General features: G+C 50.7%; 1 protein-coding gene across 1 annotated transcript in view; it reads right to left on the bottom strand.

The window, feature by feature from the left end:
• LOC138855527 (RNA-binding protein 38-like) overlaps positions 1-26,879 on the bottom strand; it is a 547,208-nt gene that overhangs the window by 88,807 nt on the left and 431,522 nt on the right. Inside the window, exon 3 of the mRNA XM_070105312.1 lies at positions 23,552-23,603. Coding sequence (XP_069961413.1) covers positions 23,552-23,603 — 52 coding nt within the window. The remainder of the gene's footprint in view (positions 1-23,551; positions 23,604-26,879) is intronic.

The following is a 26,879-nucleotide window of genomic DNA, read 5'->3' as shown; positions in this document are numbered from 1 at the left end:
CCCTAGACTGTACTCCGTCTGCGGTCTTCTTTGCCTTTCCCTAATCTTCATGACTTTGCACTTGATGGGATTGAACTCCAGAAGCCAATTGCTGGACCAGGTCTGCAGCCTGTCCAGATCCCTTTGTAGTTCTGCCTGGTCTTCGATCGAGTGAATTCTTCTCATCAACTTCACGTCATCTGCAAACAGGGACACCTCAGAGTCTATTCCTTCCGTCATTTCGTTCACAAATACCAAAAACAGTACTGGCCCTAGGACTGACCCCTGTGGGACCCCGCTGGTCACAGGTGCCCACTCTGACACCTCGCCACGTGTGTGTGTGTGTGTGCGTGTGTGTGTGTGTGTGTGTGTGTGTGTGTGTGTGTGTGTGTGTGTGTGTGTGTGTGTGTGTGTGTGTGTGTGTGTGTGTGTGTGTGTGTGGGTGTGGGTGTGTGTGTGTATGTGTGTGTGTGTGTGTGTGTGTGTGTGTGTGTGTGTGTGTGTGTGTGTGTGTGTGTGTGTGTGTGTGTGTGTGTGTGTGTGTATGTGTGTGTGTGTGTGTGTGTGTGTGTGTGTGTGTGTGTGTGTGTGTGTGTGTGTGTGTGTGTGTGTGTGTGTGTGTGTATGTGTGTGTGTGTGTGTGTTTGTGTGTGTGTGTGTGTGTGTGTGTGTGTGTGTGTGTGTGTGTGTGTGTGTGTGTGTGTGTGTGTGTGTGTGTGTGTGTGTGTGTGTGTGTGTGTGTGTGTATGTGTGTGTGTGTGTGTGTGTGTGTGTGTGTATGTGTGTGTGTGTGTGTGTGTGTGTGTGTGTGTGTGTGTGTGTGTATGTGTGTGTGTGTGTGTTTGTGTGTCACCAGACGCACATATTTTCCGGAAGGTTCTTGCATCGCGGACATCGCCTCAATTCAGGGAACCTTCTGGTGACACATACCTCGGAACAAGATCCCAGGAGAGAAAGCGCACCTGAAGATCGACCATACGACGCTACAGTCTCATATAATGGGTCGGGACAGAACCCTGACACAGAGAACAGTTGAAGAGTGTGTGAAACCTTGTTACTGATGAAGAAGACAAGCAGACGAGGGCCCAGGGATACCTAGCCTACAGAAACTTCCCCAGATGGAACCCCCAACCACTTCCCCAACATCATCACTAACACAACCCTCCGCCCCATCCCTCTTCCATTCTCATCAGAGTAGCCTGTAAGAGTATGGCTTCCATACACAACATAGGACAGGTCCATCTTCAAGTATACAACACTAGTATGGAACTCGCACCTGACAAAGCCTGTTAAGAAACTTGAACAGTGTATTCAAAGAGGCTTATTCCTGAGGCAAGAGGCATGAACTACAAGGAGAGGATAACACAAGTGAATTTAACTACAGTGGAGCACAGATGATCCTGGGAAGACATGGCAACAACATGCAAAATACTCAGGGGAATTGATAGGGTAGAGAGGGAGATGTTGGAAAGGCGAGACACGGGTATTTATGGACACAGCTGGAAGTTAAAAACTCAGATGAACCACAGAGATGTCAAAATGTATGTTTTTCAGGCTGAGGATGGTCGGGAAGTGGAACAATCTTGATGAGGAAGTGTGGAGGCAGAACTCCACACTAAGTCTTGACAACAGGTACGCGGGGCGTCCAAGAGAAATTTTACAAGGAACATAACAGCTTTGGAGCCCCTGGGGGCAGGCTGAGACCTCCAGTCTAAGTGACTTTTGCACCCTCATTTTTTAAATAAACTTAAAATAATTTAAATTACACAAAATTATCAAATGAAATAAAAATTAATATCGTCTAAGGCTATCGGACCCCTTCAGAGACTCACAGCCGGACGCCGGACCAATGTACCGGCTGAGTCCCTCCTCCCTTATAGACCCGGCAACCACAAATATACGAGAGTAACAACATATGTGAGACGAGATACACTTTCTGATTATTACTAAATTATCAAGTCATTGTAAACATCATCAAAACCAGTTAATTTACTGCTAATATTCAACAAAACTATTAATTATTATTTATTATTTATTACGATTACAAAAACGTGAATAAATAATGTGAGTGAGAGAGTGAGAGGGAAGGTGGGTGTTGTGAGAGTGTGAGAGGGAAGGTGGGTGTTGTGAGAGTGTGAGAGGGAAGGTGGGTGTTGTGAGAGTGTGAGAGGGAAGGTGTGTGTTGTGAGAGTGTGAGAGGGAAGGTGGGTGTTGTGAGAGTGTGAGAGGGAAGGTGGGTGTTGTGAGAGTGTGAGAGGGAAGGTGGGTGTTGTGAGAGAGTGAGAGGGAAGGTGGGTGTTGTGAGAGAGTGAGAGGGAAGGTGGGTGTTGTGAGAGAGTGAGAGGGAAGGTGGGTGTTGTGAGAGAGTGAGAGGGAAGGTGGGTGTTGTGAGAGTGTGAGAGGGAAGGTGGGTGTTGTGAGAGTGTGAGAGGGAAGGTGGGTGTTGTGAGAGTGTGAGAGGGAAGGTGGGTGTTGTGAGAGTGTGAGAGGGAAGGTGGGTGTTGTGAGAGAGTGAGAGGGAAGGTGGGTGTTGTGAGAGAGTGAGAGGGAAGGTGGGTGTTGTGAGAGAGTGAGAGGGAAGGTGGGTGTTGTGAGAGAGTGAGAGGGAAGGTGGGTGTTGTGAGAGTGTGAGAGGGAAGGTGGGTGTTGTGAGAGTGTGAGAGGGAAGGTGGGTGTTGTGAGAGTGTGAGAGGGAAGGTGGGTGTTGTGAGAGTGTGAGAGGGAAGGTGGGTGTTGTGAGAGTGTGAGAGGGAAGGTGAGTGTTGTGAGAGTGTGAGAGGGAAGGTGGGTGTTGTGAGAGTGTGAGAGGGAAGGTGGGTGTTGTGAGAGTGTGAGAGGGAAGGTGGGTGTTGTGAGAGTGTGAGAGGGAAGGTGGGTGTTGTGAGAGTGTGAGAGGGAAGGTGGGTGTTGTGAGAGTGTGAGAGGGAAGGTGGGTGTTGTGAGAGTGTGAGAGGGAAGGTGGGTGTTGTGAGAGTGTGAGAGGGAAGGTGGGTGTTGTGAGAGTGTGAGAGGGAAGGTGGGTGTTGTGAGAGTGTGAGAGGGAAGGTGGGTGTTGTGAGAGTGTGAGAGGGAAGGTGGGTGTTGTGAGAGTGTGAGAGGGAAGGTGGGTGTTGTGAGAGGTGAGAGGGAGGTGGGTGTTGTGAGAGAGTGAGAGGGAAGGTGGGTGTTGTGAGAGTGTGAGAGGGAAGGTGGGTGTGAGAGAGTGTGAGAGTGTGAGAGGGAAGGTGGGTGTTGTGAGAGTGTGAGAGGGAAGGTGGGTGTTGTGAGAGTGTGAGAGGGAAGGTGGGTGTTGTGAGAGTGTGAGAGGGAAGGTGGGTGTTGTGAGAGTGTGAGAGGGAAGGTGGGTGTTGTGAGAGTGTGAGAGGGAAGGTGGGTGTTGTGAGAGTGTGAGAGGGAAGGTGGGTGTTGTGAGAGAGTGAGAGGGAAGGTGGGTGTTGTGAGAGAGTGAGAGGGAAGGTGGGTGTTGTGAGAGTGTGAGAGGGAAGGTGGGTGTTGTGAGAGAGTGAGAGGGAAGGTGGGTGTTGTGAGAGTGTGAGAGGGAAGGTGGGTGTTGTGAGAGTGTGAGAGGGAAGGTGGGTGTTGTAAGAGAGTGTGAGAGGGAAGGTGGGTGTTGTGAGAGTGTGAGAGGGAAGGTGGGTGTTGTGAGAGAGTGAGAGGGAAGGTGGGTGTTGTGAGAGTGTGAGAGGGAAGGTGGGTGTTGTGAGAGTGTGAGAGGGAAGGTGGGTGTTGTGAGAGTGTGAGAGGGAAGGTGGGTGTTGTGAGAGTGTGAGAGGGAAGGTGGGTGTTGTGAGAGTGTGAGAGGGAAGGTGGGTGTTGTGAGAGTGTGAGAGGGAAGGTGGGTGTTGTGAGAGTGTGAGAGGGAAGGTGGGTGTTGTGAGAGTGTGAGAGGGAAGGTGGGTGTTGTGAGAGTGTGAGAGGGAAGGTGGGTGTTGTGAGAGTGTGAGAGGGAAGGTGGGTGTTGTGAGAGTGTGAGAGGGAAGGTGGGTGTTGTGAGAGTGTGAGAGGGAAGGTGGGTGTTGTGAGAGAGTGAGAGGGAAGGTGGGTGTTGTGAGAGAGTGAGAGGGAAGGTGGGTGTTGTGAGAGAGTGAGAGGGAAGGTGGGTGTTGTGAGAGAGTGAGAGGGAAGGTGGGTGTTGTGAGAGTGTGAGAGGGAAGGTGGGTGTTGTGAGAGTGTGAGAGGGAAGGTGGGTGTTGTGAGAGAGTGAGAGGGAAGGTGGGTGTTGTGAGAGAGTGAGAGGGAAGGTGGGTGTTGTGAGAGTGTGAGAGGGAAGGTGGGTGTTGTGAGAGAGTGAGAGGGAAGGTGGGTGTTGTGAGAGTGTGAGAGGGAAGGTGGGTGTTGTGAGAGTGTGAGAGGGAAGGTGGGTGTTGTGAGAGTGTGAGAGGGAAGGTGGGTGTTGTGAGAGAGTGAGAGGGAAGGTGGGTGTTGTGAGAGTGTGAGAGGGAAGGTGGGTGTTGTGAGAGTGTGAGAGGGAAGGTGGGTGTTGTGAGAGTGTGAGAGGGAAGGTGGGTGTTGTGAGAGTGTGAGAGGGAAGGTGGGTGTTGTGAGAGTGTGAGAGGGAAGGTGGGTGTTGTGAGAGAGTGAGAGGGAAGGTGGGTGTTGTGAGAGTGTGAGAGGGAAGGTGGGTGTTGTGAGAGTGTGAGAGGGAAGGTGGGTGTAGTGAGAGTGTGAGAGGGAAGGTGGGTGTTGTGAGAGAGGGAAGGTGGGTGTTGTGAGAGGTGAAGGTGGGTGTTGTGAGAGATTGAGAGGGAAGGTGGGTGTTGTGAGAGTGTGAGAGGGAAGGTGGGTGTTGTGAGAGTGTGAGAGGGAAGGTGGGTGTTGTGAGAGTGTGAGAGGGAAGGTGGGTGTTGTGAGAGAGTGAGAGGGAAGGTGGGTGTTGTGAGAGAGTGAGAGGGAAGGTGGGTGTTGTGAGAGTGTGAGAGGGAAGGTGGGTGTTGTGAGAGTGTGAGAGGGAAGGTGGGTGTTGTGAGAGTGTGAGAGGGAAGGTGGGTGTTGTGAGAGTGTGAGAGGGAAGGTGGGTGTTGTGAGAGTGTGAGAGGGAAGGTGGGTGTTGTGAGAGAGTGAGAGGGAAGGTGGGTGTTGTGAGAGTGTGAGAGGGAAGGTGGGTGTTGTGAGAGTGTGAGAGGGAAGGTGGGTGTTGTGAGAGAGTGAGAGGTGGGTGTTGTGAGAGTGAGGGGGAAGGTGTTGAGAGAGTGTGAGAGGGAAGGGGGGCGTTGGGTGAGTGTGAGAGGGAAGGTGGGTGTTGTGAGAGTGTGAGAGGGAAGGTGGGTGTTGTGAGAGAGTGAGAGGGAAGGTGGGTGTTGTGAGAGTGTGAGAGGGAAGGTGGGTGTTGTGAGAGTGTGAGAGGGAAGGTGGGTGTTGTGAGAGAGTGAGAGGGAAGGTGGGTGTTGTGAGAGTGTGAGAGGGAAGGTGGGTGTTGTGAGAGTGTGAGAGGGAAGGTGGGTGTAGTGAGAGAGTGAGAGGGAAGGTGGGTGTTGTGAGAGAGTGAGAGGGAAGGTGGGTGTTGTGAGAGAGTGAGAGGGAAGGTGGGTGTTGTGAGAGTGTGAGAGGGAAGGTGGGTGTTGTGAGAGAGTGAGAGGGAAGGTGGGTGTTGTGAGAGTGTGAGAGGGAAGGTGGGTGTTGTGAGAGAGTGAGAGGGAAGGTGGGTGTTGTGAGAGAGTGAGAGGGAAGGTGGGTGTTGTGAGAGAGTGAGAGGGAAGGTGGGTGTTGTGAGAGAGTGAGAGGGAAGGTGGGTGTTGTGAGAGAGTGAGAGGGAAGGTGGGTGTTGTGAGAGAGTGAGAGGGAAGGTGGGTGTTGTGAGAGAGTGAGAGGGAAGGTGGGTGTTGTGAGAGTGTGAGAGGGAAGGTGGGTGTTGTGAGAGAGTGAGAGGGAAGGTGGGTGTTGTGAGAGAGTGAGAGGGAAGGTGGGTGTTGTGAGAGAGTGAGAGGGAAGGTGGGTGTTGTGAGAGAGTGAGAGGGAAGGTGGGTGTTGTGAGAGAGTGAGAGGGAAGGTGGGTGTTGTGAGAGAGTGAGAGGGAAGGTGGGTGTTGTGAGAGTGTGAGAGGGAAGGTGGGTGTTGTGAGAGAGTGAGAGGGAAGGTGGGTGTTGTGAGAGAGTGAGAGGGAAGGTGGGTGTAGTGAGAGAGTGAGAGGGAAGGTGGGTGTTGTGAGAGAGTGAGAGGGAAGGTGGGTGTTGTGAGAGAGTGAGAGGGAAGGTGGGTGGGTTGTGAGAGAGTGAGAGGGAAGGTGGGTGTTGTGAGAGAGTGAGAGGGAAGGTGGGTGTAGTGAGAGAGTGAGAGGGAAGGTGGGTGGGTTGTGAGAGAGTGAGAGGGAAGGTGGGTGTTGTGAGAGAGTGAGAGGGAAGGTGGGTGTAGTGAGAGAGTGAGAGGGAAGGTGGGTGGGTTGTGAGAGAGTGAGAGGGAAGATGGGTGTTGTGAGAGAGTGAGAGGGAAGGTGGGTGTAGTGAGAGAGTGAGAGGGAAGGTGGGTGGGTTGTGAGAGAGTGAGAGGGAAGGAGGGTGTTGTGAGAGAGTGAGAGGGAAGGTGGGTGGGTTGTGAGAGAGTGAGAGGGAAGGTGGGTGTTGTGAGAGAGTGAGAGGGAAGGTGGGTGTAGTGAGAGAGTGAGAGGGAAGGTGGGTGGGTTGTGAGAGAGTGAGAGGGAAGGTGGGAGTTGTGAGAGAGTGAGAGGGAAGGTGGGTGTTGTAAGAGTGTGAGAGGGAAGGTGGGTGGGTTGTGAGAGGGTGAGAGGGAAGGTGGGTGGGTTGTGAGAGTGTGAGAGAGAAGGTGGGTGGGTTGTGAGAGTGTGAGAGGGAAGGTGGGTGGGTTGAGAGAGGGTGAGAGGGAAGGTGGGTGTTGTGAGAGAGTGAGAGGGAAGGTGGGTGTTGTGAGAGAGTGAGAGGGAAGGTGGGTGTTGTGAGAGTGAGAGGGAAGGTGGGTGGTGTGAGAGAGTGAGAGGGAAGGTGGGTGTAGTGAGAGAGTGAGAGGGAAGGTGGGTGGGTTGTGAGAGAGTGAGAGGGAAGGTGGGTGTTGTGAGAGAGTGAGAGGGAAGGTGGGTGTTGTGAGAGTGAGAGGGAAGGTGGGTGTAGTGAGAGAGTGAGAGGGAAGGTGGGTGGGTTGTGAGAGAGTGAGAGGGAAGGTGGGTGTTGTGAGAGAGTGAGAGGGAAGGTGGGTGTTGTGAGAGAGTGAGAGGGAAGGTGGGTGTTGTGAGAGTGAGAGGGAAGGTGGGTGTAGTGAGAGAGTGAGAGGGAAGGTGGGTGGGTTGTGAGAGAGTGAGAGGGAAGGTGGGTGTTGTGAGAGAGTGAGAGGGAAGGTGGGTGTTGTGAGAGAGTGAGAGGGAAGGTGGGTGTTGTGAGAGAGTGAGAGGGAAGGTGGGTGTAGTGAGAGAGTGAGAGGGAAGGTGGGTGGGTTGTGAGAGAGTGAGAGGGAAGGTGGGTGTTGTGAGAGAGTGAGAGGGAAGGTGGGTGGGTTGTGAGAGAGTGAGAGGGAAGGTGGGTGTTGTGAGAGAGTGAGAGGGAAGGTGGGTGTAGTGAGAGAGTGAGAGGGAAGGTGGGTGGGTTGTGAGAGAGTGAGAGGGAAGGTGGGTGTCGTGAGAGAGTGAGAGGGAAGGTGGGTGTAGTGAGAGAGTGAGAGGGAAGGTGGGTGGGTTGTGAGAGTGTGAGAGGGAAGATGGGTGTTGTGAGAGAGTGAGAGGGAAGGTGGGTGTAGTGAGAGAGTGAGAGGGAAGGTGGGTGGGTTGTGAGAGTGTGAGAGGGAAGGTTGGTGTTGTGAGAGAGTGAGAGGGAAGGTGGGTGTAGTGAGAGAGTGAGAGGGAAGGTGGGTGGGTTGTGAGAGAGTGAGAGGGAAGGTGGGAGTTGTGAGAGAGTGAGAGGGAAGGTGGGTGTTGTTCGAGTGTGAGAGGGAAGGTGGGTGGGTTGTGAGAGGGTGAGAGGGAAGGTGGGTGGGTTGTGAGAGTGTGAGAGAGAAGGTGGGTGGGTTGTGAGAGTGTGAGAGGGAAGGTGGGTGGGTTGAGAGAGGGTGAGAGGGAAGGTGGGTGTTGTGAGAGTGTGAGAGGGAAGGTGGGTGTTGTGAGAGTGTGAGAGGGAAGGTGGGTGTTGTGAGAGTGTGAGAGGGAAGGTGGGTGTTGTGAGAGAGTGAGAGGGAAGGTGGGTGTTGTGAGAGTGTGAGAGGGAAGGTGGGTGTTGTGAGAGTGTGAGAGGGAAGGTGGGTGGGTTGTGAGAGTGTGAGAGAGAAGGTGGGTGGGTTGTGAGATTGTGAGAGGGAAGGTGGGTGGGTTGTGAGAGGGTGAGAGGGAAGGTGGGTGGGTTGTGAGAGTATGAGAGGGAAGGTGGGTGGGTTGTGAGAGGGTGAGAGGGAAGGTGGGTGGGTTGTGAGAGTGTGAGAGGGAAGGTGGGTGGGTTGTGAGGGAGTGAGAGGGAAGGTGGGTGGGTTGTAAGAGGGTGAGAGGGAAGGTGGGTGGGTTGTGAGTGTGAGAGGGAAGGTGGGTGGGTTGTGAGAGAGTGAAAGGGAAGGTGGGTGGGTCGTGAGAGGGTGAGAGAGAAGGTGGATGGGTTGTGAGAGTGAGAGAGAAGGTGGGGGGTTGTGAGAGAGTGAGAGGGAAGGTGGGTGGGTTGTGATAGGGTGAGAGGGAAGGTGGGGGTTGTGAGTGAGAGGGAAGGTGGGTGGGTTGTGAGAGAGTGAGAGATTAAGTGGGTGGGTTGTGAGAGAGTGAGAGGGAAGGTGGGTGGGCTGTGAGAGGATGAGAGGGAAGGTGGGTGGGTCATGAGAGTGAGAGGGAAGGTGGGTGGGTTGTGAGAGGGTGAGAGGGAAGGTGGGTGGGTTGTGAGAGGGTGAGAGGGAAGGTGGGTGGGTCGTGAGAGGGTGAGAGGGAAGGTGGGTGGGTTGTGATAGGATGAGAGGGAAGGTGGGGAGTTGTGAGAGAGAAGGTGGGTGGGTTGTGAGAGTGAGAGGGAAGGTGGGTGGGTCGTGAGAGAGTGAGAGGGAAGTTGGGTGGGTTGTGAGAGGGTGAGAGGGAAGGTGGGGAGTTCTGAGAGAGAAGGTGGGTGGGTTGTGAGAGTGAGAGGGAAGGTGGGTGGGTCGTGAGAGAGTGAGAGGGAAGGTGGGTGAGTTGTGAGAGGGTGAGATGGAAGGTGGGTGGGTTGTGAGAGAGTGAGAGACAAGGTGGGTGGGTTGTGAGAGGGTGAGAGGGAAGGTGGGTGGGTTGTGAGAGGGTGAGAGAGAAGGTGGATGGGTTGTGAGAGTGAGAGAGAAGGTGGGGGGTGGTGAGAGAGTGAGAGGGTAGGTGGGAGTGAGAGGGAAGGTGAGTGGGCTGTGAGGGGGTGAGAGATTAAGTGGGTGGGTTGTGAGAGAGTGAGAGGGAAGGTGGGTGGGCTGTGACAGGGTGAGAGGGAAGGTGGGTGGGTTGTGAGAGGGTGAGGGAGAAGGTGGGTGGGTTGTGAGAGGGTGAGAAAGAAGGTGGGTGGGTCGTGAGAGGGTGAGAGGTAAGGTGGGGGGCTGTGACAGAGTGATAGGGAAGGTGGGTGGGTTGTGAGAGGGTGAGAAGGAAGGTGGGTGGGTCGTGAGAGAGTGAGAGGGAAGGTGGGTGGGTTGTGAGAGAGTGAGAGGGAAGATGGGTGGGTTGTGAGAGTGAGAGGGAAGGTGGGTGAGTTGCGAGAGGGTGAGAGGGAAGGTGGGTGGGTCATGAGAGTGAGAGGGAAGGTGGGTGGGTTGTGAGAGGGTGAGAGGGAAGGTGGGTGGGTTGTGAGAGGGTGAGAGGGAAGGTGGGTGGGTCGTGAGAGGGTGAGAGGGAAGGTGGGTGGGTCGTGAGAGTGATAGGGAAGGTGGGTGGGTTGTGAGAGGGTGAGAGGGAAGGTGGGGAGTTGTGAGAGAGAAGGTGGGTGGGTTGTGAGAGTGAGAGGGAAGGTGGGTGGGTCGTGAAAGAGTGAGAGGGGAGGTGGGTGGGTTGTGAGAGGGAGAGAGGGAAGGTGGGTGGGTTGTGAGAGAGTGTGAGGGAAGGTGGGTGAGTTGTGATAGGATGAGAGGGAAGGTGTGTGGGTTGTGAGAGAGTGAGAGAGAAGGTGGGTGGGTTGTGAGAGGGTGAGAGGGAAGGTGGGTGGGTTGTGAGAGGGTGAGAGAGAAGGTGGATGGGTTGTGAGAGTGAGAGAGAAGGTGGGGGTTGTGAGAGAGTGAGAGGGAAGGTGGGTGGGTTGTGAGAGTGAGAGGGAAGGTGGGTGGGTTGTGATAGGGTGAGAGGGAAAGTGAGGGGTTGTGAGAGAGTGAGAGGGAAGGTGGGTGGGTTGTGAGAGGGTGAGAGGGTAAGTGGGTAGGTTGTGAGAGAGTGAGAGGGAAGGTGGGTGGGTTGTGAGAGGGTGAGGGAGAAGGTGGGTGGGTTGTGAGAGGGTGAGAAGGAAGGTGGGTGGGTCGTGAGAGGGTGAGAGGGAAGGTGGGTGGGTTGTGAGAGAGTGAGAGGGAAGATGGGTGGGTTGTGAGAGAGTGAGAGGGAAGGTGGGTGAGTTGCGAGAGGGTGAGAGGGAAAGTGGGAGGGTCGTGAGAGGGTGAGAGGGAAGGGTTGGGGGGTTGTGAGAGAGCGAGAGAGAAGGTGGGTGGGTTGTGATAGGATGAGAGGGAAGGTGGGGAGTTGTGAGAGAGAAGGTGGGTGGGTTGTGAGAGTGAGAGGGAAGGTGGGTGGGTCGTGATAGGATGAGAGGGAAGGTGGGTGGGTTGTGAAGAGAGGGAAGGGTGGGTGGGTTGTGAGAGTGAGAGGGAAGGTGGGTGGGTCGTGAGAGAGTGAAAGGGAAGGTGGGTGGGTTGTGAGATGGTGAGAGGGAAGGTGGGTGAGTTGTGAGAGAGTGAGATGGAAGGTGGGTGGGTTGTGAGAGAGTGAGAGAGAAGGTGGGTGGGTTGTGAGAGAGTGAGAGGGAAGGTGGGTGGGTTGTGAGAGGGTGAGAGAGAAGGTGGGTGGGTTGTGAGAGTGAGAGAGAAGGTGGGGGGTTATGAGAGAGAGAGAGGGAAGGTGGGTGGGTTGTGAAAGGGTGAGAAGGAAGGTAGGTGGGTTGTGAGAGTGAGAGGGAATGTGGGTGGGTTGTGAGAGAGTGAGAGGGAAGGTGGGTATGTTGTGACAGGGTGAGAGGGAAGGTGAGGGGTTGTGAGAGAGTGAGAGGGAAGGTGGGTGGGTTGTGAGAGGGTGAGAGAGGGTAAGTGGGTAGGTTGTGAGAGAGTGAGAGGGAAGGAGGGTGGGTTGTGAGAGGGTGAGGGGAAGATGGGTGGGTTGGGAGAGGGTGAGAGGGAAGGTGGGTGGGTCGTGAGAGGGTGAGAGGTAAGGTGGGGGGCTGTGAGAGAGTGAGAGGGAAGGTGGGTGGGTTGTGAGAGGGTGAGAGGGAAGGTGGGTGGGTCGTGAGAGGGTGAGAGGGAAGGTGGGTGGGTTGTGATAGGATGAGAGGGAAGGTGGGTAGGTTGTGAGAGAGTGAGAGAGAAGGTGGTGAGTTGCGAGAGGGTGAGAGGGAAAGTGGGTGGGTCGTGAGAGGGTGAGAGGGAAGGGTGGGGGGGTTGTGAGAGAGTGAGAGGGAAGGTGAGTGGGTTGTGAAAGAGTGAGAGGGAAGGTGAGAGAGTGAGAGGGAAAGTGGGTGGGTCGTGAGAGGGTGAGCGGGAAGGTAGGTGGGTTGTGAGAGAGTGAGAGGGAAGGTGAGTGGGTTGTTAGGGATTGAGAGGGAAGGTGGGTGGGTTGTGAGAGAGTGAGAGGGAGGGTGGGTGGGTTGTGAGAGAGTGAGAGGGAAGGTGAGTGGGTTGTGAGAGGGCGAGACGGAATGTGGTTGGGTTGTGAGAGGGTGAGAGGGAAGGTGGGTGAGTCGAGAGAGGGTGAGAGGGAAGGTGGGTGGTTTGTGAGAGAGTGAGAAGGAAGGTGGGTGGGTTGTGATAGGGTGAGAGGGAAGGTGGATGGGTCGTGTGAGAGTGAGAGGGAAGGTGGGTGGGTTGTGAGAGAGTGAGAGGGAAGGTGGATTGGTTATGAAAGGGTGAGAGGGCAGGTGAGTGGGTTGTGAGAGGGTGAGAGGGAAGGTGGGTGGGTTGTGAGAGGGTGAGAGGGAAGGTGGGTGGGTTGTGAAAGGGTGAGAGGGAAGGTGGGTGGGTTGTGAGAGGGTGAGAGGGAAGGTGGATGGGTCGTGTGAGAGTGAGAGGGAAGGTGGGTGGGTTGTGAGAGAGTGAGAGGGAAGGTGGGTGGGTTGTGAGAGGGTGAGGGGTGAGAGGGAAGGTGGGTGGGTTGTGAGAGAGTGAGAGGGAAGGTGGGTGGGTTGTGAGGGGTGAGCGGGATGGGGGGTGGGTCGTGAGAGGGTGAGAGGGAAGGTAGGTGGGTTGTGAGGTGAAGGTGGGTGAGAGGTGAAGGTGGGTTGGGTTGTGGGTGGGTTGTGAAGGCCTGAGAGTGAAAATGGGTGGGTTGTGAAGGCCTGAGAGTGAAGATGAGTGTGTTGTGAAGGCCTGAGAGTGAAGGTCGGCGGGTTGTGAAGGCCTGAGAGTGAAGGTGGGTGGGTTGTGAAGGCCTGAGAGTGAAGGTGGGTGGGTTGTGAAGGCCTGAGAGTGAAGGTGGGTGGGTTGTGAAGGCCTGAGAGTGAAGGTGGGTGGGTTGTGAAGGCCTGAGAGTGAATGTGGGCGGGTTGTGAAGGTGGGTGGGTTGTGAAGGCCTGAGAGTGAAAGTGGGTGGGTTGTGAAGGCCTGAGAGTGAAGGTGGGTGGGTTGTGAAGGCCTGAGAGTGAAGGTGGGTGGGTTGTGAAGGTCTGAGAGTGAAGGTGGGTGGGTTGTGAAGGTCTGAGAGTGAAGGTGGGTGGGTTGTGAAGGCCTGAGAGTGAAGGTGGGCGGGTTGTGAAGGCCTGAGAGTGAAGGTGGGTGGGTTGTGAAGGCCTGAGAGTGAAGGTGGGTGGGTTGTGAAGGCCTGAGAGTGAAGGTGGACGGGTTGTGAAGGCCTGAGAGTGAAGGTGGGTGGGTTGTGAAGGCCTGAGAGTGAAGGTGGGTGGGTTGTGAAGGCCTGAGAGTGAAGGTGGGTGGGTTGTGAAGGCCTGAGAGTGAAGGTGGGTGGGTTGTGAAGGCCTGAGAGTGAAGGTGGGTGGGTTGTGAAGGCCTGAGAGTGAAGGTGGGCGGGTTGTGAAAGCCTGAGAGTGAAGGTGGGTGGGTTGTGAAGGCCTGAGAGTGAAGGTGGGTGGGTTGTGAAGGCCTGAGAGTGAAGGTGGGTGGGTTGTGAAGGCCTGAGAGTGAATGTGGGTGGGTTGTGAAGGCCTGAGAGTGAAGGTGGGTGGGTTGTGAAGGCCTGAGAGTGAATGTGGGTGGGTTGTGAAGGCCTGAGAGTGAAGGTGCGTGGGTTGTGAAGGCCTGAGAGTGAAGGTGGGCGGGTTGTGAAGGTCTGAGAGTGAAAGTGGGTGGGTTGTGAAGGCCTGAGAGTGAAGGTGGGTGGGTTGTGAAGGCCTGAGAGTGAAGGTGGGTGGGTTGTGAAGGCCTGAGAGTGAAGGTGGGTGGGTTGTGAAGGCCTGAGAGTGAAGATGAGTGGGTTGTGAAGGCCTGAGAGTGAAGATGAGTGGGTTGTGAAGGCCTGAGAGTGAATGTGGGCGGGTTGTGAAGGCCTGAGAGTGAAGGTGGGCGGGTTGTGAAGGCCTGAGAGTGAAGGTGGGTGGGTTGTGAAGGTCTGAGAGTGAAGGTGGGCGGGTTGTGAAGGCCTGAGAGTGAAAGTGGGTGGGTTGTGAAGGTCTGAGAGTGAAGGTGGGCGGGTTGTGAAGGCCTGAGAGTGAATGTGGGTGGGTTGTGAAGGCCTGAGAGTGAAGGTGGGCGGGTTGTGAAGGTCTGAGAGTGAAAGTGGGTGGGTTGTGAAGGCCTGAGAGTGAAGGTGGGCGGGTTGTGAAGGCCTGAGAGTGAAAGTGGGTGGGTTGTGAAGGCCTGAGAGTGAAGGTGGGTGGGTTGTGAAGGCCTGAGAGTGAAAGTGGGTGGGTTGTGAAGGCCTGAGAGTGAAGGTGGGCGGGTTGTGAAGGTCTGAGAGTGAAAGTGGGTGGGTTGTGAAGGCCTGAGAGTGAAGGTGGGTGGGTTGTGAAGGCCTGAGAGTGAATGTGCGTGGGTTGTGAAGGCCTGAGAGTGAAGGTGGGCGGGTTGTGAAGGCCTGAGAGTGAAGGTGGGCGGGTTGTGAAGGCCTGAGAGTGAATGTGCGTGGGTTGTGAAGGTCTGAGAGTGAAAGTGGGTGGGTTGTGAAGGCCTGAGAGTGAAAGTGGGTGGGTTGTGATGGCCTGAGAGTGAATGTGCGTGGGTTGTGAAGGTCTGAGAGTGAAAGTGGGTGGGTTGTGAAGGCCTGAGAGTGAAGGTGGGTGGGTTGTGAAGGCCTGAGAGTGAAGGTGGGCGGGTTGTGAAGGTCTGAGAGTGAAAGTGGGTGGGTTGTGAAGGCCTGAGAGTGAAGGTGGGCGGGTTGTGAAGGTCTGAGAGTGAATGTGCGTGGGTTGTGAAGGTCTGAGAGAGAAAGTGGGTGGGTTGTGAAGGCCTGAGAGTGAAGGTGGGTGGGTTGTGAAGGCCTGAGAGTGAAGGTGGGCGAGTTGTGAAGGTCTGAGAGTGAAAGTGGGTGGGTTGTGAAGGCCTGAGAGTGAAGGTGGGCGGGTTGTGAAGGCCTGAGAGTGAATGTGCGTGGGTTGTGAAGGCCTGAGAGTGAAGGTGGGCGGGTTGTGAAGGTCTGAGAGTGAAAGTGGGTGGGTTGTGAAGGCCTGAGAGTGAAGGTGGGTGGGTTGTGAAGGCCTGAGAGTGAAGGTGGGCGGGTTGTGAAGGTCTGAGAGTGAAAGTGGGTGAGTTGTGAAGGCCTGAGAGTGAAGGTGGGCGGGTTGTGAAGGTCTGAGAGTGAAAGTGGGTGGGTTGTGAAGGTCTGAGAGTGAAGGTGGGCGGGTTGTGAAGGCCTGAGAGTGAAGGTGGGTGGTTTGTGAAGGCCTGAGAGTGAAGGTGGGCGGGTTGTGAAGGTCTGAGAGTGAAAGTGGGTGGGTTGTGAAGGTCTGAGAGTGAAGGTGGGCGGGTTGTGAAGGCCTGAGAGTGAAGGTGGGTGGGTTGTGAAGGCCTGAGAGTGAAGGTTGGTGGGTTGTGAAGGTCTGAGAGTGAAGGTGGGTGGGTTGTGAAGGTCTGAGAGTGAAGGTGGGTGGGTTGTGAAGGCCTGAGAGTGAAGGTGGGTGGGTTGTGAAGGTCTGAGAGTGAAGGTGGGTGGGTTGTGAAGGCCTGAGAGTGAAGGTGGGTGGGTTGTGAAGGCCTGAGAGTGAAGTGAAGGTGGGTGGGTTGTGAAGGTCTGAGAGTGAAGGTGGGTGGGTTGTGAAGGACTGAGAGTGAAGGTGGGTGTGAAGGCCTGAGAGTGAAGGTGGGTGGGTTGTGAAGGCCTGAGAGTGAAGGTGGGTGGGTTGTGAAGGCCTGAGAGTGAAAGGTGGGTGGGTTGTGAAGGCCTGAGAGTGAAGGTGGGTGGGTGGGTTGTGAAGGCCTGAGAGTGAAGGTGGGTGGTTTGTGAAGGTCTGAGAGTGAAGGTGGGTGGGTTGTGAAGGCCTGAGAGTGAAGGTGGGTGGGTTGTGAAGGCCTGAGAGTGAATGTGGGTGGGTTGTGAAGGCCTGAGAGTGAAGGTGGGTGGGTTGTGAAGGCCTGAGAGTGAATGTGGGTGGGTTGTGAAGGCCTGAGAGTGAAGGTGGGTGGGTTGTGAAGGCCTGAGAGTGAATGTGGGTGGGTTGTGAAGGCCTGAGAGTGAAGGTGCGTGGGTTGTGAAGGCCTGAGAGTGAAGGTGGGCGGGTTGTGAAGGTCTGAGAGTGAAAGTGGGTGGGTTGTGAAGGCCTGAGAGTGAAGGTGGGTGGGTTGTGAAGGCCTGAGAGTGAAGGTGGGTGGGTCGTGAAGGCCTGAGAGTGAAGGTGAGTGGGTTGTGAAGGTCTGAGAGTGAAGGTGGGTGGGTTGTGAAGGCCTGAGAGTGAAGATGAGTGGGTTGTGAAGGCCTGAGAGTGAAGGTGGGTGGGTTGTGAAGGCCTGAGAGTGAAGGTGGGTGGGTTGTGAAGGTCTGAGACTGAAGGTGGGTGGGTTGTGAAGGTCTGAGAGTGAAAGTGGGTGGGTTGTGAAGGTCTGAGAGTGAAGGTGGGTGGGTTGTGAAGGCCTGAGAGTGAAGGTGGGCTGGTTGTGAAGGCCTGAGAGTGAAGGTGGGTGGGTTGTGAAGGCCTGAGAGTGAAGGTGGGTGGGTTGTGAAGGCCTGAGAGTGAAGGTGGGTGGGTTGTGAAGGCCTGAGAGTGAAGGTGGGTGGGTTGTGAAGGCCTGAGAGTGAAAATGGGTGGGTTGTGAAGGTCTGAGAGTGAAAATGGGTGGGTTGTGAAGGCCTGAGAGTGAAGGTGGGTGGGTTGTGAAGGCCTGAGAGTGAAGGTGGGTGGGTTGTGAAGGCCTGAGAGTGAAGGTGGGTGGGTTGTGAAGGTCTGAGAGTGAAGGTGGGTGGGTTGTGAAGGCCTGAGAGTGAAGGTGGGTGGGTTGTGAAGGCCTGAGAGTGAAGGTGGGTGGGTTGTGAAGGTCTGAGAGTGAAGGTGGGTGGGTTGTGAAGGCCTGAGAGTGAAGGTGGGTGGGTTGTGAAGGCCTGAGAGTGAAGGTGGGTGGGTTGTGAAGGTCTGAGAGTGAAGGTGGGTGGGTTGTGAAGGCCTGAGAGTGAAGGTGGGTGGGTTGTGAAGGTCTGAGAGTGAAGGTGGGTGGGTTGTGAAGGCCTGAGAGTGAAGGTGGGTGGGTTGTGAAGGCCTGAGAGTGAAGGTGGGCGGGTTGTGAAGGCCTGAGAGTGAAGGTGGGTGGGTTGTCAGAGCCAGTAAGGATGAGCAGCGTCACTAAGCCTGGTGTAGCAGGGGTGACCATGCCAAGCCAGGATTATCCTGACTCGGTATCACCTCTGCGGGTGCCACAAACACCAACTATTTTATAACATGTAATTGGTTTACAAGTTTATTTTTGAGATCTCTTTACTCTCGCCTCCGTAGACTGGTGCTTCTTACAACCTGTGGGACGATAGTCGTATCCGCACTCTCTCTCTGCCAATATTTACCTTTTATATTGGCTGAAAAATATGAGGATCTGGAGTGTGGACATCTGCAAAATATGCAGACACTCTGACATGTTGTCATTAACAGCTGACAAGTCAACTAGAGTTAAGGTTATATTAAATATGTGAGTTTAGTGTCGCGTGAGAGTACTGTGTCATGACTCCCTGAAGACTGTCATGCACTGTGTCATGACTCCCTGAAGACTGTGTCATGCACTGTGTCATGACTCCCTGAAGACTGTCATTCACTGTATCATGACTCCCTGAAGACTGTGTCATGCACTGTGTCATGACTCCCTGAAGACTGTCATTCACTGTATCATGACTCCCTGAAGACTGAGTCATACACTGTGTCATGACTCCCTGAAGACTGTGTCATACACTGTATCATGACTCCCTGAAGACTGTGTCATACACTGTATCATGACTCCCTGAAGACTGTGTCATACACTGTATCATGACTCCCTGAAGACTGTGTCATACACTGTACCATGACTCCCTGAAGACTGTGTCATACACTGTATCATGACTCCCTGAAGACTGTGTCATGCACTGTGTCATGACTCCCTGAAGACTGTGTCATACACTGTGTCATGACTCCCTGAAGACTGTGTCATACACTGTATCATGACTCCCTGAAGACTGTGTCATACACTGTATCATGACTCCCTGAAGACTGTGTCATTCACTGTATCATGACTCCCTGAAGACTGTGTCATACACTGTATCATGACTCCCTGAAGACTGTGTCATACACTGTACCATGACTCCCTGAAGACTGTGTCATACACTGTATCATGACTCCCTGAAGACTGAGTCATACACTGTATCATGACTCCCTGAAGACTAAGTCATACACTGTATCATGACTCCCTGAAGACTGTCATTCACTGTATCATGACTCCCTGAAGACTGTGTCATACACTGTGTCATGACTCCCTGAAGACTGTCATTCACTGTATCATGACTCCCTGAAGACTGTGTCATGCACTGTGTCATGACTCCCTGAAGACTGTGTCATACACTGTGTCATGACTCCCTGAAGACTGTGTCATACACTGTATCATGACTCCCTGAAGACTGTGTCATACACTGTATCATGACTCCCTGAAGACTGTGTCATACACTGTACCATGACTCCCTGAAGACTGTGTCATACACTGTATCATGACTCCCTGAAGACTGAGTCATACACTGTATCATGACTCCCTGAAGACTAAGTCATACACTGTATCATGACTCCCTGAAGACTGAGTCATACACTGTATCATGACTCCCTGAAGACTGTGTCATACACTGTATCATGACTCCCTGAAGACTGAGTCATACACTGTATCATGACTCCCTGAAGACTGTGTCATACACTGTATCATGACTCCCTGAAGACTGAGTCATACACTGTATCATGACTCCCTGAAGACTGTGTCATACACTGTATCATGACTCCCTGAAGACTGAGTCATACACTGTATCATGACTCCCTGAAGACTGTGTCATACACTGTATCATGACTCCCTGAAGACTGTGTCATACACTGTATCATGACTCCCTGAAGACTGTGTCATACACTGTATCATGACTCCCTGAAGACTGTGTCATACACTGTATCATGACTCCCTGAAGACTGTGTCATACACTGTATCATGACTCCCTGAAGACTGTGTCATACACTGCATCATGACTCCCTGAAGACTAAGTCATACACTGTATCATGACTCCCTGAAGACTGAGTCATACACTGTATCATGACTCCCTGAAGACTGTGTCATACACTGTATCATGACTCCCTGAAGACTGTGTCATACACTGTATCATGACTCCCTGAAGACTGTGTCATACACTGCATCATGACTCCCTGAAGACTGAGTCATACACTGTGTCATGACTCCCTGAAGACTGTCATACACTGTATCATGACTCCTTGAAGACTGTGTCATACACTGTATCATGACTCCCTGAAGACTGTGTCATACACTGCATCATGACTCCCTGAAGACTGAGTCATACACTGTGTCATGACTCCCTGAAGACTGTCATACACTGTATCATGACTCCTTGAAGACTGTGTCATACACTGTATCATGACTCCCTGAAGACTGTCATACACTGTATCATGGCTTCCTGATGACTGTGTCATACACTGTATCATGACTCCCTGAAGACTGTCATACATTGTATCATGACTCCCTGAAGACTGTGTCATACACCGTACCATGACTCCCTGAAGACTGAGTCATACACTGTGTCATGACTCCCTGAAGACTGTCATACACTGTATCATGACTCCCTGGAGGTTACCTGGAGGTTATTCCGGGGATCAACGCCCCCGCGGCCCGGTCCATAACCAGGCCTCCCGATGGATCAGGGCCTGATCAACTAGGCTGTTACTGCTGGCCGCACGCAATCCAACGTACGAGCCACAGCCCGGCTGATTCGGCACTAACTTAGGTAAATGTCCAGCTCTCTCTTGAAGGCAGCCAGGGGTTTATTGGCAATTCCTCTAATGCTTGATGGGAGGCTGTTAAACAGTCTTGGGCCCCGGACACTTATAGTGTTTTCCCTTAGTGTACCAATGGCGCCCCTACTTTTAATTGGCGGCATTTTGCATCGCATGCCCAGTCTATTACTTCCGTAGGGAGTGATTTCTGTGTGCAGATTTGGGACCATTCCTTCCAGGATTTTCCAAGTGTAGATTATGATATATCTCTCCCTCCTGCGTTCCAACGAGTACAAGTCAAGTGCTTCCAAGCGTTCCCTGTAGTTCAGGTGCTTGACAGAACTCATACGTGCAGTAAAGGATCTCTGTACACTCTCTAGATCTGCAATTTCACCTTCTTTGAATGGAGATGTTAATGTACAGCAGTATTCTAGCCTAGAGAGAACAAGTGATTTGAAAAGGATCATCATTGGCTTGGCATCTCTCGTTTGGAACGTTCTCATTATCCATCCTATCATTTTCTTTGCACCTGTGATCGTGGCACTGTTGTGATCCTTGAAAGTGATATCCTCAGACATTACTACTCCCAGATCCCTTACATTATTTTTCCGCTCTATTGTATGGCCAGAGTCTTTAGTATACTCTGTTCTAGTTATTATCTCCTCCAGTTTTCCATAACGGAGTAGTTGGAATTTGTACTCATGGAACATCATATTGTTTACCGTTGCCCACTGGAAAACTTTGTTTATATCTTCTCGGAGGTTAACCGCGTCCTCAGCAGATGACAGCCTCATGCAGATCCTAGTATCATCCGCAAAGGATGATACGGTGCTGTGATGTATATCTCTGTCTATGTCTGATATGAGGATGAGGAATAAGATGGGGGCGAGTACTGTGCCTTGTGGAACAGAGCTCTTCACTATGGCAGCCTCCGATTTAACTCTGTTGACCACTACTCTTTGTGTTCGATTTGTTAGGAAGTTGAAGGTCCATCTCCCCACTTTCCCAGTTATTCCTTTAGCACGTATATTGTGCGCTATTACACCATGATCGCATTTGTCAAATGCTTTTGCAAAGTCTGTGTATATTACATCTGCATTCTGATTTTCTTCCAGTGCATCCAAGGCCATATCATAGTGATCCAGTAGTTGTGAGAGGCAGGAGACTGTTATACACTGAAGACTGTCATACACTGTACCATGAGTCCCTGAAGACTGTGTCATACACTGTATCATGACTCCCTGACGACTGAGTCATACACTGTATCATGACTCCCTGAAGACTGAGTCATACACTGTATCATGATTCCCTGAACACTGAGTCATACACTGTGTCATGACTCCCTGAAGATTGTGTCATACACTGTATCATGACTCCCTGAAGACTGTGTCATATACTGTATCATGACTCCCTGAAAACTGTGTCATACACTGTACCATGACTCCCTGAAGACTGTCATACACTGTATCATGGCTCCCTGAAGACTGTGTCATACACTGCATCATGACTCCCTGAAAACTGTGTCATACACTGTACCATGACTCCCTGAAGACTGTGTCATACACTGTATCATGACTCCCTGAAGACTGAGTCATGCACTGTATCATGACTCCCTGAAGACTGAGTCATACACTGTATCATGACTCCCTGAAGACCGAGTCATACACTGTATCATGACTCCCTGAAGACTGTGTCATTCACTGTATCATGACTCCCTGAAGATTGTGTCATACACTGTATCATGACTCCCTGAAGACTGTGTCATACACTGTATTATGACTCCCTGAAGACTGAGTCATACACTGTATCATGACTCCCTGAATTTGCATAATAATAAAAAGTATTTTGGGTTGCTTGTTATCTATAGCTCTCTACTGAGCACTCCGTCATGCTTTCAATTTTAGATCGATGTTTTTTATTCCTATAAAAGTATTTCATTTCGCTCTTGAGAAATTCTGAAGCCTTTTTACAGACTCAGTGACGCTCGTTGCTTATATAAATCGAAGAGATACCTCTATCTAACCTGCGTGTTGTCTTCTTAATTGTAAGACTCTGGAGTATGTTTCTAGTAGCAATGAGCTCATCTTAACGAACCACAGGTTAATACTAGTAAGTTCCAGCATGTTTAAGTAATCTCATAAATTTTTTACTCTTCGTTTATGTATGTCATGAACACTGATCAATAAATAAGTCCACATGGACACAAAATTAAACTCGAAGTACGATGATACGTGTATTTTAAAATCACTGCTGAGGCCATTCAGCCGATACCGAAAAAGACTTTACTTGCTCAGTTAATATGTTGACTATTTGTGTTGGGTTGTTCTGGTCTATGTAGGTCTGAGTGTCAGATGAGCATGTGGTCAGAGTTTAATGTGTTCGATAGTGTTATCTTCCGGTCAGTAATCAGCAACTGGCGGTGCAAAGTTGACACCTTTGATGGTTCGTTTGTGTGAGAGTGATTCTTATATTTATTTACTGGCACTTGTTCTAATTTTGAAGCGCACAAAATGAGTGATAAAGGAATAACAGGAAAAGTTAGTAGATGGATCTATAACTTTCTGACAAAGAGAACACAAAGACTAATAGTAAACAGAGTAAAGTCTGAGGCAGCCATGGTGAAAAGCTCTGTTCCACAAGGCACAATACTTGCTCCCATTCTATTCCTCACCCTCATTTCTGACATAGACAGAGATGTAAGCCATAGCGCCGTGTCTTCCTTTGCGGATGACACCCGAATTGCCATGACAGTGACCTCCATCGAAGACACCGCGAGACTCCAAGAGGACATTAACCAAATCTTCAAATGTGCCACTCAAAACAATATGAAGTTCAATGAAGAGAAATTTCAACTATTTAGACACGGAAAACTTGAGGAAATTAAAACTGAATCAGGGTATACGACAAATTCTAACCATAAATAGAGCGAAAAAGTAATGTGAAGGACCTGGGAGTGATAATGTCAGAGGATCTCGCCTTCAAAGACAACAAAAATGTATCTACCGCATCTACTACGAAAATGATAGGATGGATAATGAGAACCTTCAAAACTAGGGACGCCAAGCCCGTGATGATTCTCTTCAAATCGCTTGTTGTCTCTAGGCTGTAATACTGCCCCTTTCAAGGCAGGCGAAATTGCTGACCTGGAGAGTGTACAAAGAACTCTCACGGCACACATAAGTACTATAAGGCACCTAAATTACTGGGAACGGTTGAAGGCCCTTGAGTTGTATTCCCTGGAATGCAGGCGAGAAAGATACATGATAATATACACCTGGAAAATCATAGAGTAATTAGTACCAAACTTGCTCATGAAAATCACTCCCTATAAAAGAAAAGACTCGGCAGGAGATGCAACATTCCCCCAATGAAAAACGGGCGCCATGAGTACACTGAGACAACACAATAAGTGTTCGGGGCCCTAGACTGTTCAATTACCTCCCAGCATACATAATGGGGATTACTAATAGACCCCTGGATGTCTTCAAGAAGGCACTGGACAGGCACCTAAAGTCAGTACCTGACCAACCGGGCTGTGGTTCGTACGTCAGTTTACCTGCGGTCAGCAGTAACAGCCTGGTTGATCAGACCCTGATCCACCACAAGATCTAGTCTCATACCGAGCCGCGGGAGCGTTGACCCCCGAAACCCTCTCCAGGTAAACTCCAGGTAAACAAAATTATTTTTTCTGTTTTAGGCGTGTTAAAGTATGCAGGTGCGACGTGTAGCATCATGAAGCACATCTGTGACAGAGTCCAGCTTGTCCCGTTGCTCTACTACTCACATACGAATTGGAAATAAGTTGTGGGTGAATGTATGGCAGCCCAGGAAGTTGGCAGGTTCTTGGAGTCAAGTTGGGTTACCTAGTCATCTCTGACACTTGCTGACGCTCACCTGACGCGTTAAGTCAACTTAATGCCCTCTAAAAATTTTGCACAAAGCTTACCTTTGCTAACAGCGGGTAACTATGACGACTCCCTGTTGGACCAACAGGGAGTCGTTGGATAAAGCGAAGAAAACCATCACGACTTGAGAGGTGATGAGCACTGTGTTTACATCCTGACGAGCAGCGTGTTGACAGGTGTGATCCCGAGAGAGTCACACCGCACAGGCAATATTATAGAGGATAGAATAACAGATGCAGGGGTACTTACCCGTATTGGCTGGGAAGCATGGCAGGGTAGCGCACCCCTGCCAGCTGGATCCCTGTAAGAATAACTAAGATTAATTATATAATACACACCATCACCCCGGAAAAAAAACCCCAAGGTTATAACACAGTAATGATAACAAGTCAGTGATTACAATACAGTGATCAGTACACAGGAATTAATAACAACAATAATAACAGTGATCCACCAATATCTATAGCTAAACTACAGTGATCACTGCAACACAGTGATCCTTCGACGAAGTTCATGATCACTGAACTTCAGTGATCACTGCAACACAGTGATCCTTCGACGAAGTTCATGATCACTGAACTTCAGTGATCACTGCAACACAGTGATCTTTGAAATACAGTGATGAAGCCAAAATATTATCCTCCTAACATACAGTGACCCTCTAAAATACAGTGAAAACTGCAAAATAATGAACCCTATAAAACAGTGAACCCTACAATACAGTGACTCCTACAGTACAGTGACTTATAATACAGTGACTCCTACAATACAGTGACTCCTACAATACAGTGACTCCTACAATACAGTGACTCCTACAATACAGTGACTCCTACAATACAGTGACTCCTACAATACAATGACTCCTATAATACAGTGACTCCTACAATACAGTGACTCCTACAATACAGTGACTCCTACATTACAGTGAATCCTACAATACAGTGATTCTTATAATACAGTGACTTTTACAATACAGTGACTCCTACAATACAGTGACTCCAACAATACAGTGACTCCTACATTTCAGTGAATCCTACAATACAGTGACTCTTACAATACAGTGACTCCTACAATACAGTGAATCCTACAATACAGTGACTCCTACAATACAGTGAATCCTACAATGCAGTGATTCCTACAATACAATGAACCCTAAAATACAGTGACTCCAGCAATACAGTGACTTCTACAATACAGTGACTCCAACAATACGGTGACTCCTACAATACAGTGACTCCTACAATAGTGGCTCCTACAACACAGTGACTCCTACAATACAGTGACTCCTACAATACGGTGACTCCTACAATACAGTGACTCCTACAATACAGTGACTCCTGCAATACAGTGACTCTTACAATACAGTGACTCTTATAATACAGTGACTCCTACAATACAGCAATACAGTGACTCCTACAATACAGTGACTCCTACAATACAGTGACGCCTACAATACAGTGAGTCCTACAATACAGTGACTCCTAAAATACAGTGACTCCAACAATACAGTGACTCCTACAATACAGTGACTCCTAAAATACAGTGACTCCTATAATACCGTGACTCCTACAGTACAGTGACTTATAATACAGTGACTCCTACAATACAGTGACTCCTACAGTACAGTGACTTATAATACAGTGACTCCTACAATACAGTGACTCCTATAATACAGTGACTCCTACAATACAGTGACTCCTACAGTACAGTGACTCTTATAATACAGTTACTCCTACAATACAGTGGCTCCTGCAATACAGTGACTCCTACAATAGAGTGATTCCCACAATACAGTGATTCGTACAATACAGTGAATCCTACAATACAGTGATTCCTACAAAACAATGAACCCTACAATACAGTGACTCCAGCAATACAGTGACTTCTACAATACCGTGACTCCTACAATACAGTGACTCCTACAATACCGTGACTCCTACAATACCGTGACTCCTACAATACAGTGACTCCAGCAATACAGTGACTTCTACAATACAGTGACTCCAGCAATACGGTGACTCCAGCAATACGGTGACTCCTACAATACAGTGACTCCTATAATAGAGTGACTCTTATAATACAGTGACTCCAGCAATACAGTGACTCCTACAATACAGTGATTCCAGCAATTCAGTGACTCCTACAATACCGTGACTCCAGCAATACAGTGACTCCTACAATACAGTGACTCCAACAATACGGTGACTCCTACAATACAGTGACTCCAACAATACGGTGACTCCTACAATACAGTGATTCCTACAAAACAATGAACCCTACAATACAGTGACTCCAGCAATACAGTGACTTCTACAATACCGTGACTCCTACAATACAGTGACTCCAGCAATACAGTGACTCCTACAATACAGTGACTCCAGCAATACAGTGACTCCAGCAATACAGTGACTCCTACAATACAGTGACTCCAACAATACGGTGACTCCTACAATACAGTGACTCCTACAATGCAGTGACTCCTACAATACCGTGACTCCTACAATACAGAGACTCCTACAATACAGTGAATCCTACAATACAGTGATTCCTACAATACAATGAACCCTACAATACAGTGACTCCAACAATACGGTGACTCGTACAATACAGTAACTCCTACAATACAGAGGCTCCTACAATACCGTGACTCCTACAATACAGTGACTCCTACAATACAGTGACTCCTACAATACAGTGACTCTTATAATACAGTGACTTCTACAATACAGCGACTCCTACAATTCAGTGACTCCTACAATACAGTAATTCCTATATTACAGTGAATCCTAAAATACAGTGACTCCTACAATACAGTGACTCCTACAATACAGTGATTCCTACAATACAGTGACTCCTATAATACAGCATCTCCACCTTCTGAAGAAATTCTCAAATTCACCAAAAAACTTAATCGCCAACTCTTCTGCAGAAGTTCCATCAACACCAATATGACTCAGTTTTTAGCAAGCCGCTAACCAGACTGAGAGTCGAAGATCAAAATGAATTTTTTATGAGAGAGCCACAAAATTTGATTAACACAAGCCTATCCGATGTTATCCTGACGCCAAATGACTTCGAACAGGCGATAAATGACATGCCCATGCACTCTGCCCCAGGGCCAGACTCATGGAACTCTGTGTTCATCAAGAACTGCAAGAAGCCCCTATCACGAGCCTTTTCCATCCTATGGAGAGGGAGCATGGACACGGGGGTCGTCCCACAGTTACTAAAAACAACAGACATAGCCCCACTCCACAAAGGGGGCAGTAAAGCAACAGCAAAGAACTACAGACCAATAGCACTAACATCCCATATCATAAAAATCTTTGAAAGGGTCCTAAGAAGCAAGATCACCACCCATCTAGAAACCCATCAGTTACACAACCCAGGGCAACATGGGTTTAGAACAGGTCGCTCCTGTCTGTCTCAACTATTGGACCACTACGACAAGGTCCTAAATGCACTAGAAGACAAAAAGAATGCAGATGTAATATATACAGACTTTGCAAAAGCCTTCGACAAGTGTGACCATGGCGTAATAGCGCACAAAATGCGTGCTAAAGGAATAACAGGAAAA

The sequence above is a fragment of the Cherax quadricarinatus genome, chromosome 6 (genome assembly GCF_038502225.1).
Source record: "Cherax quadricarinatus isolate ZL_2023a chromosome 6, ASM3850222v1, whole genome shotgun sequence".
NCBI lineage: Eukaryota > Metazoa > Arthropoda > Malacostraca > Decapoda > Parastacidae > Cherax > Cherax quadricarinatus.
Note: the sequence above shows the minus strand (reverse complement) of the source record. Positions and strands in the feature narration are given on the sequence as shown.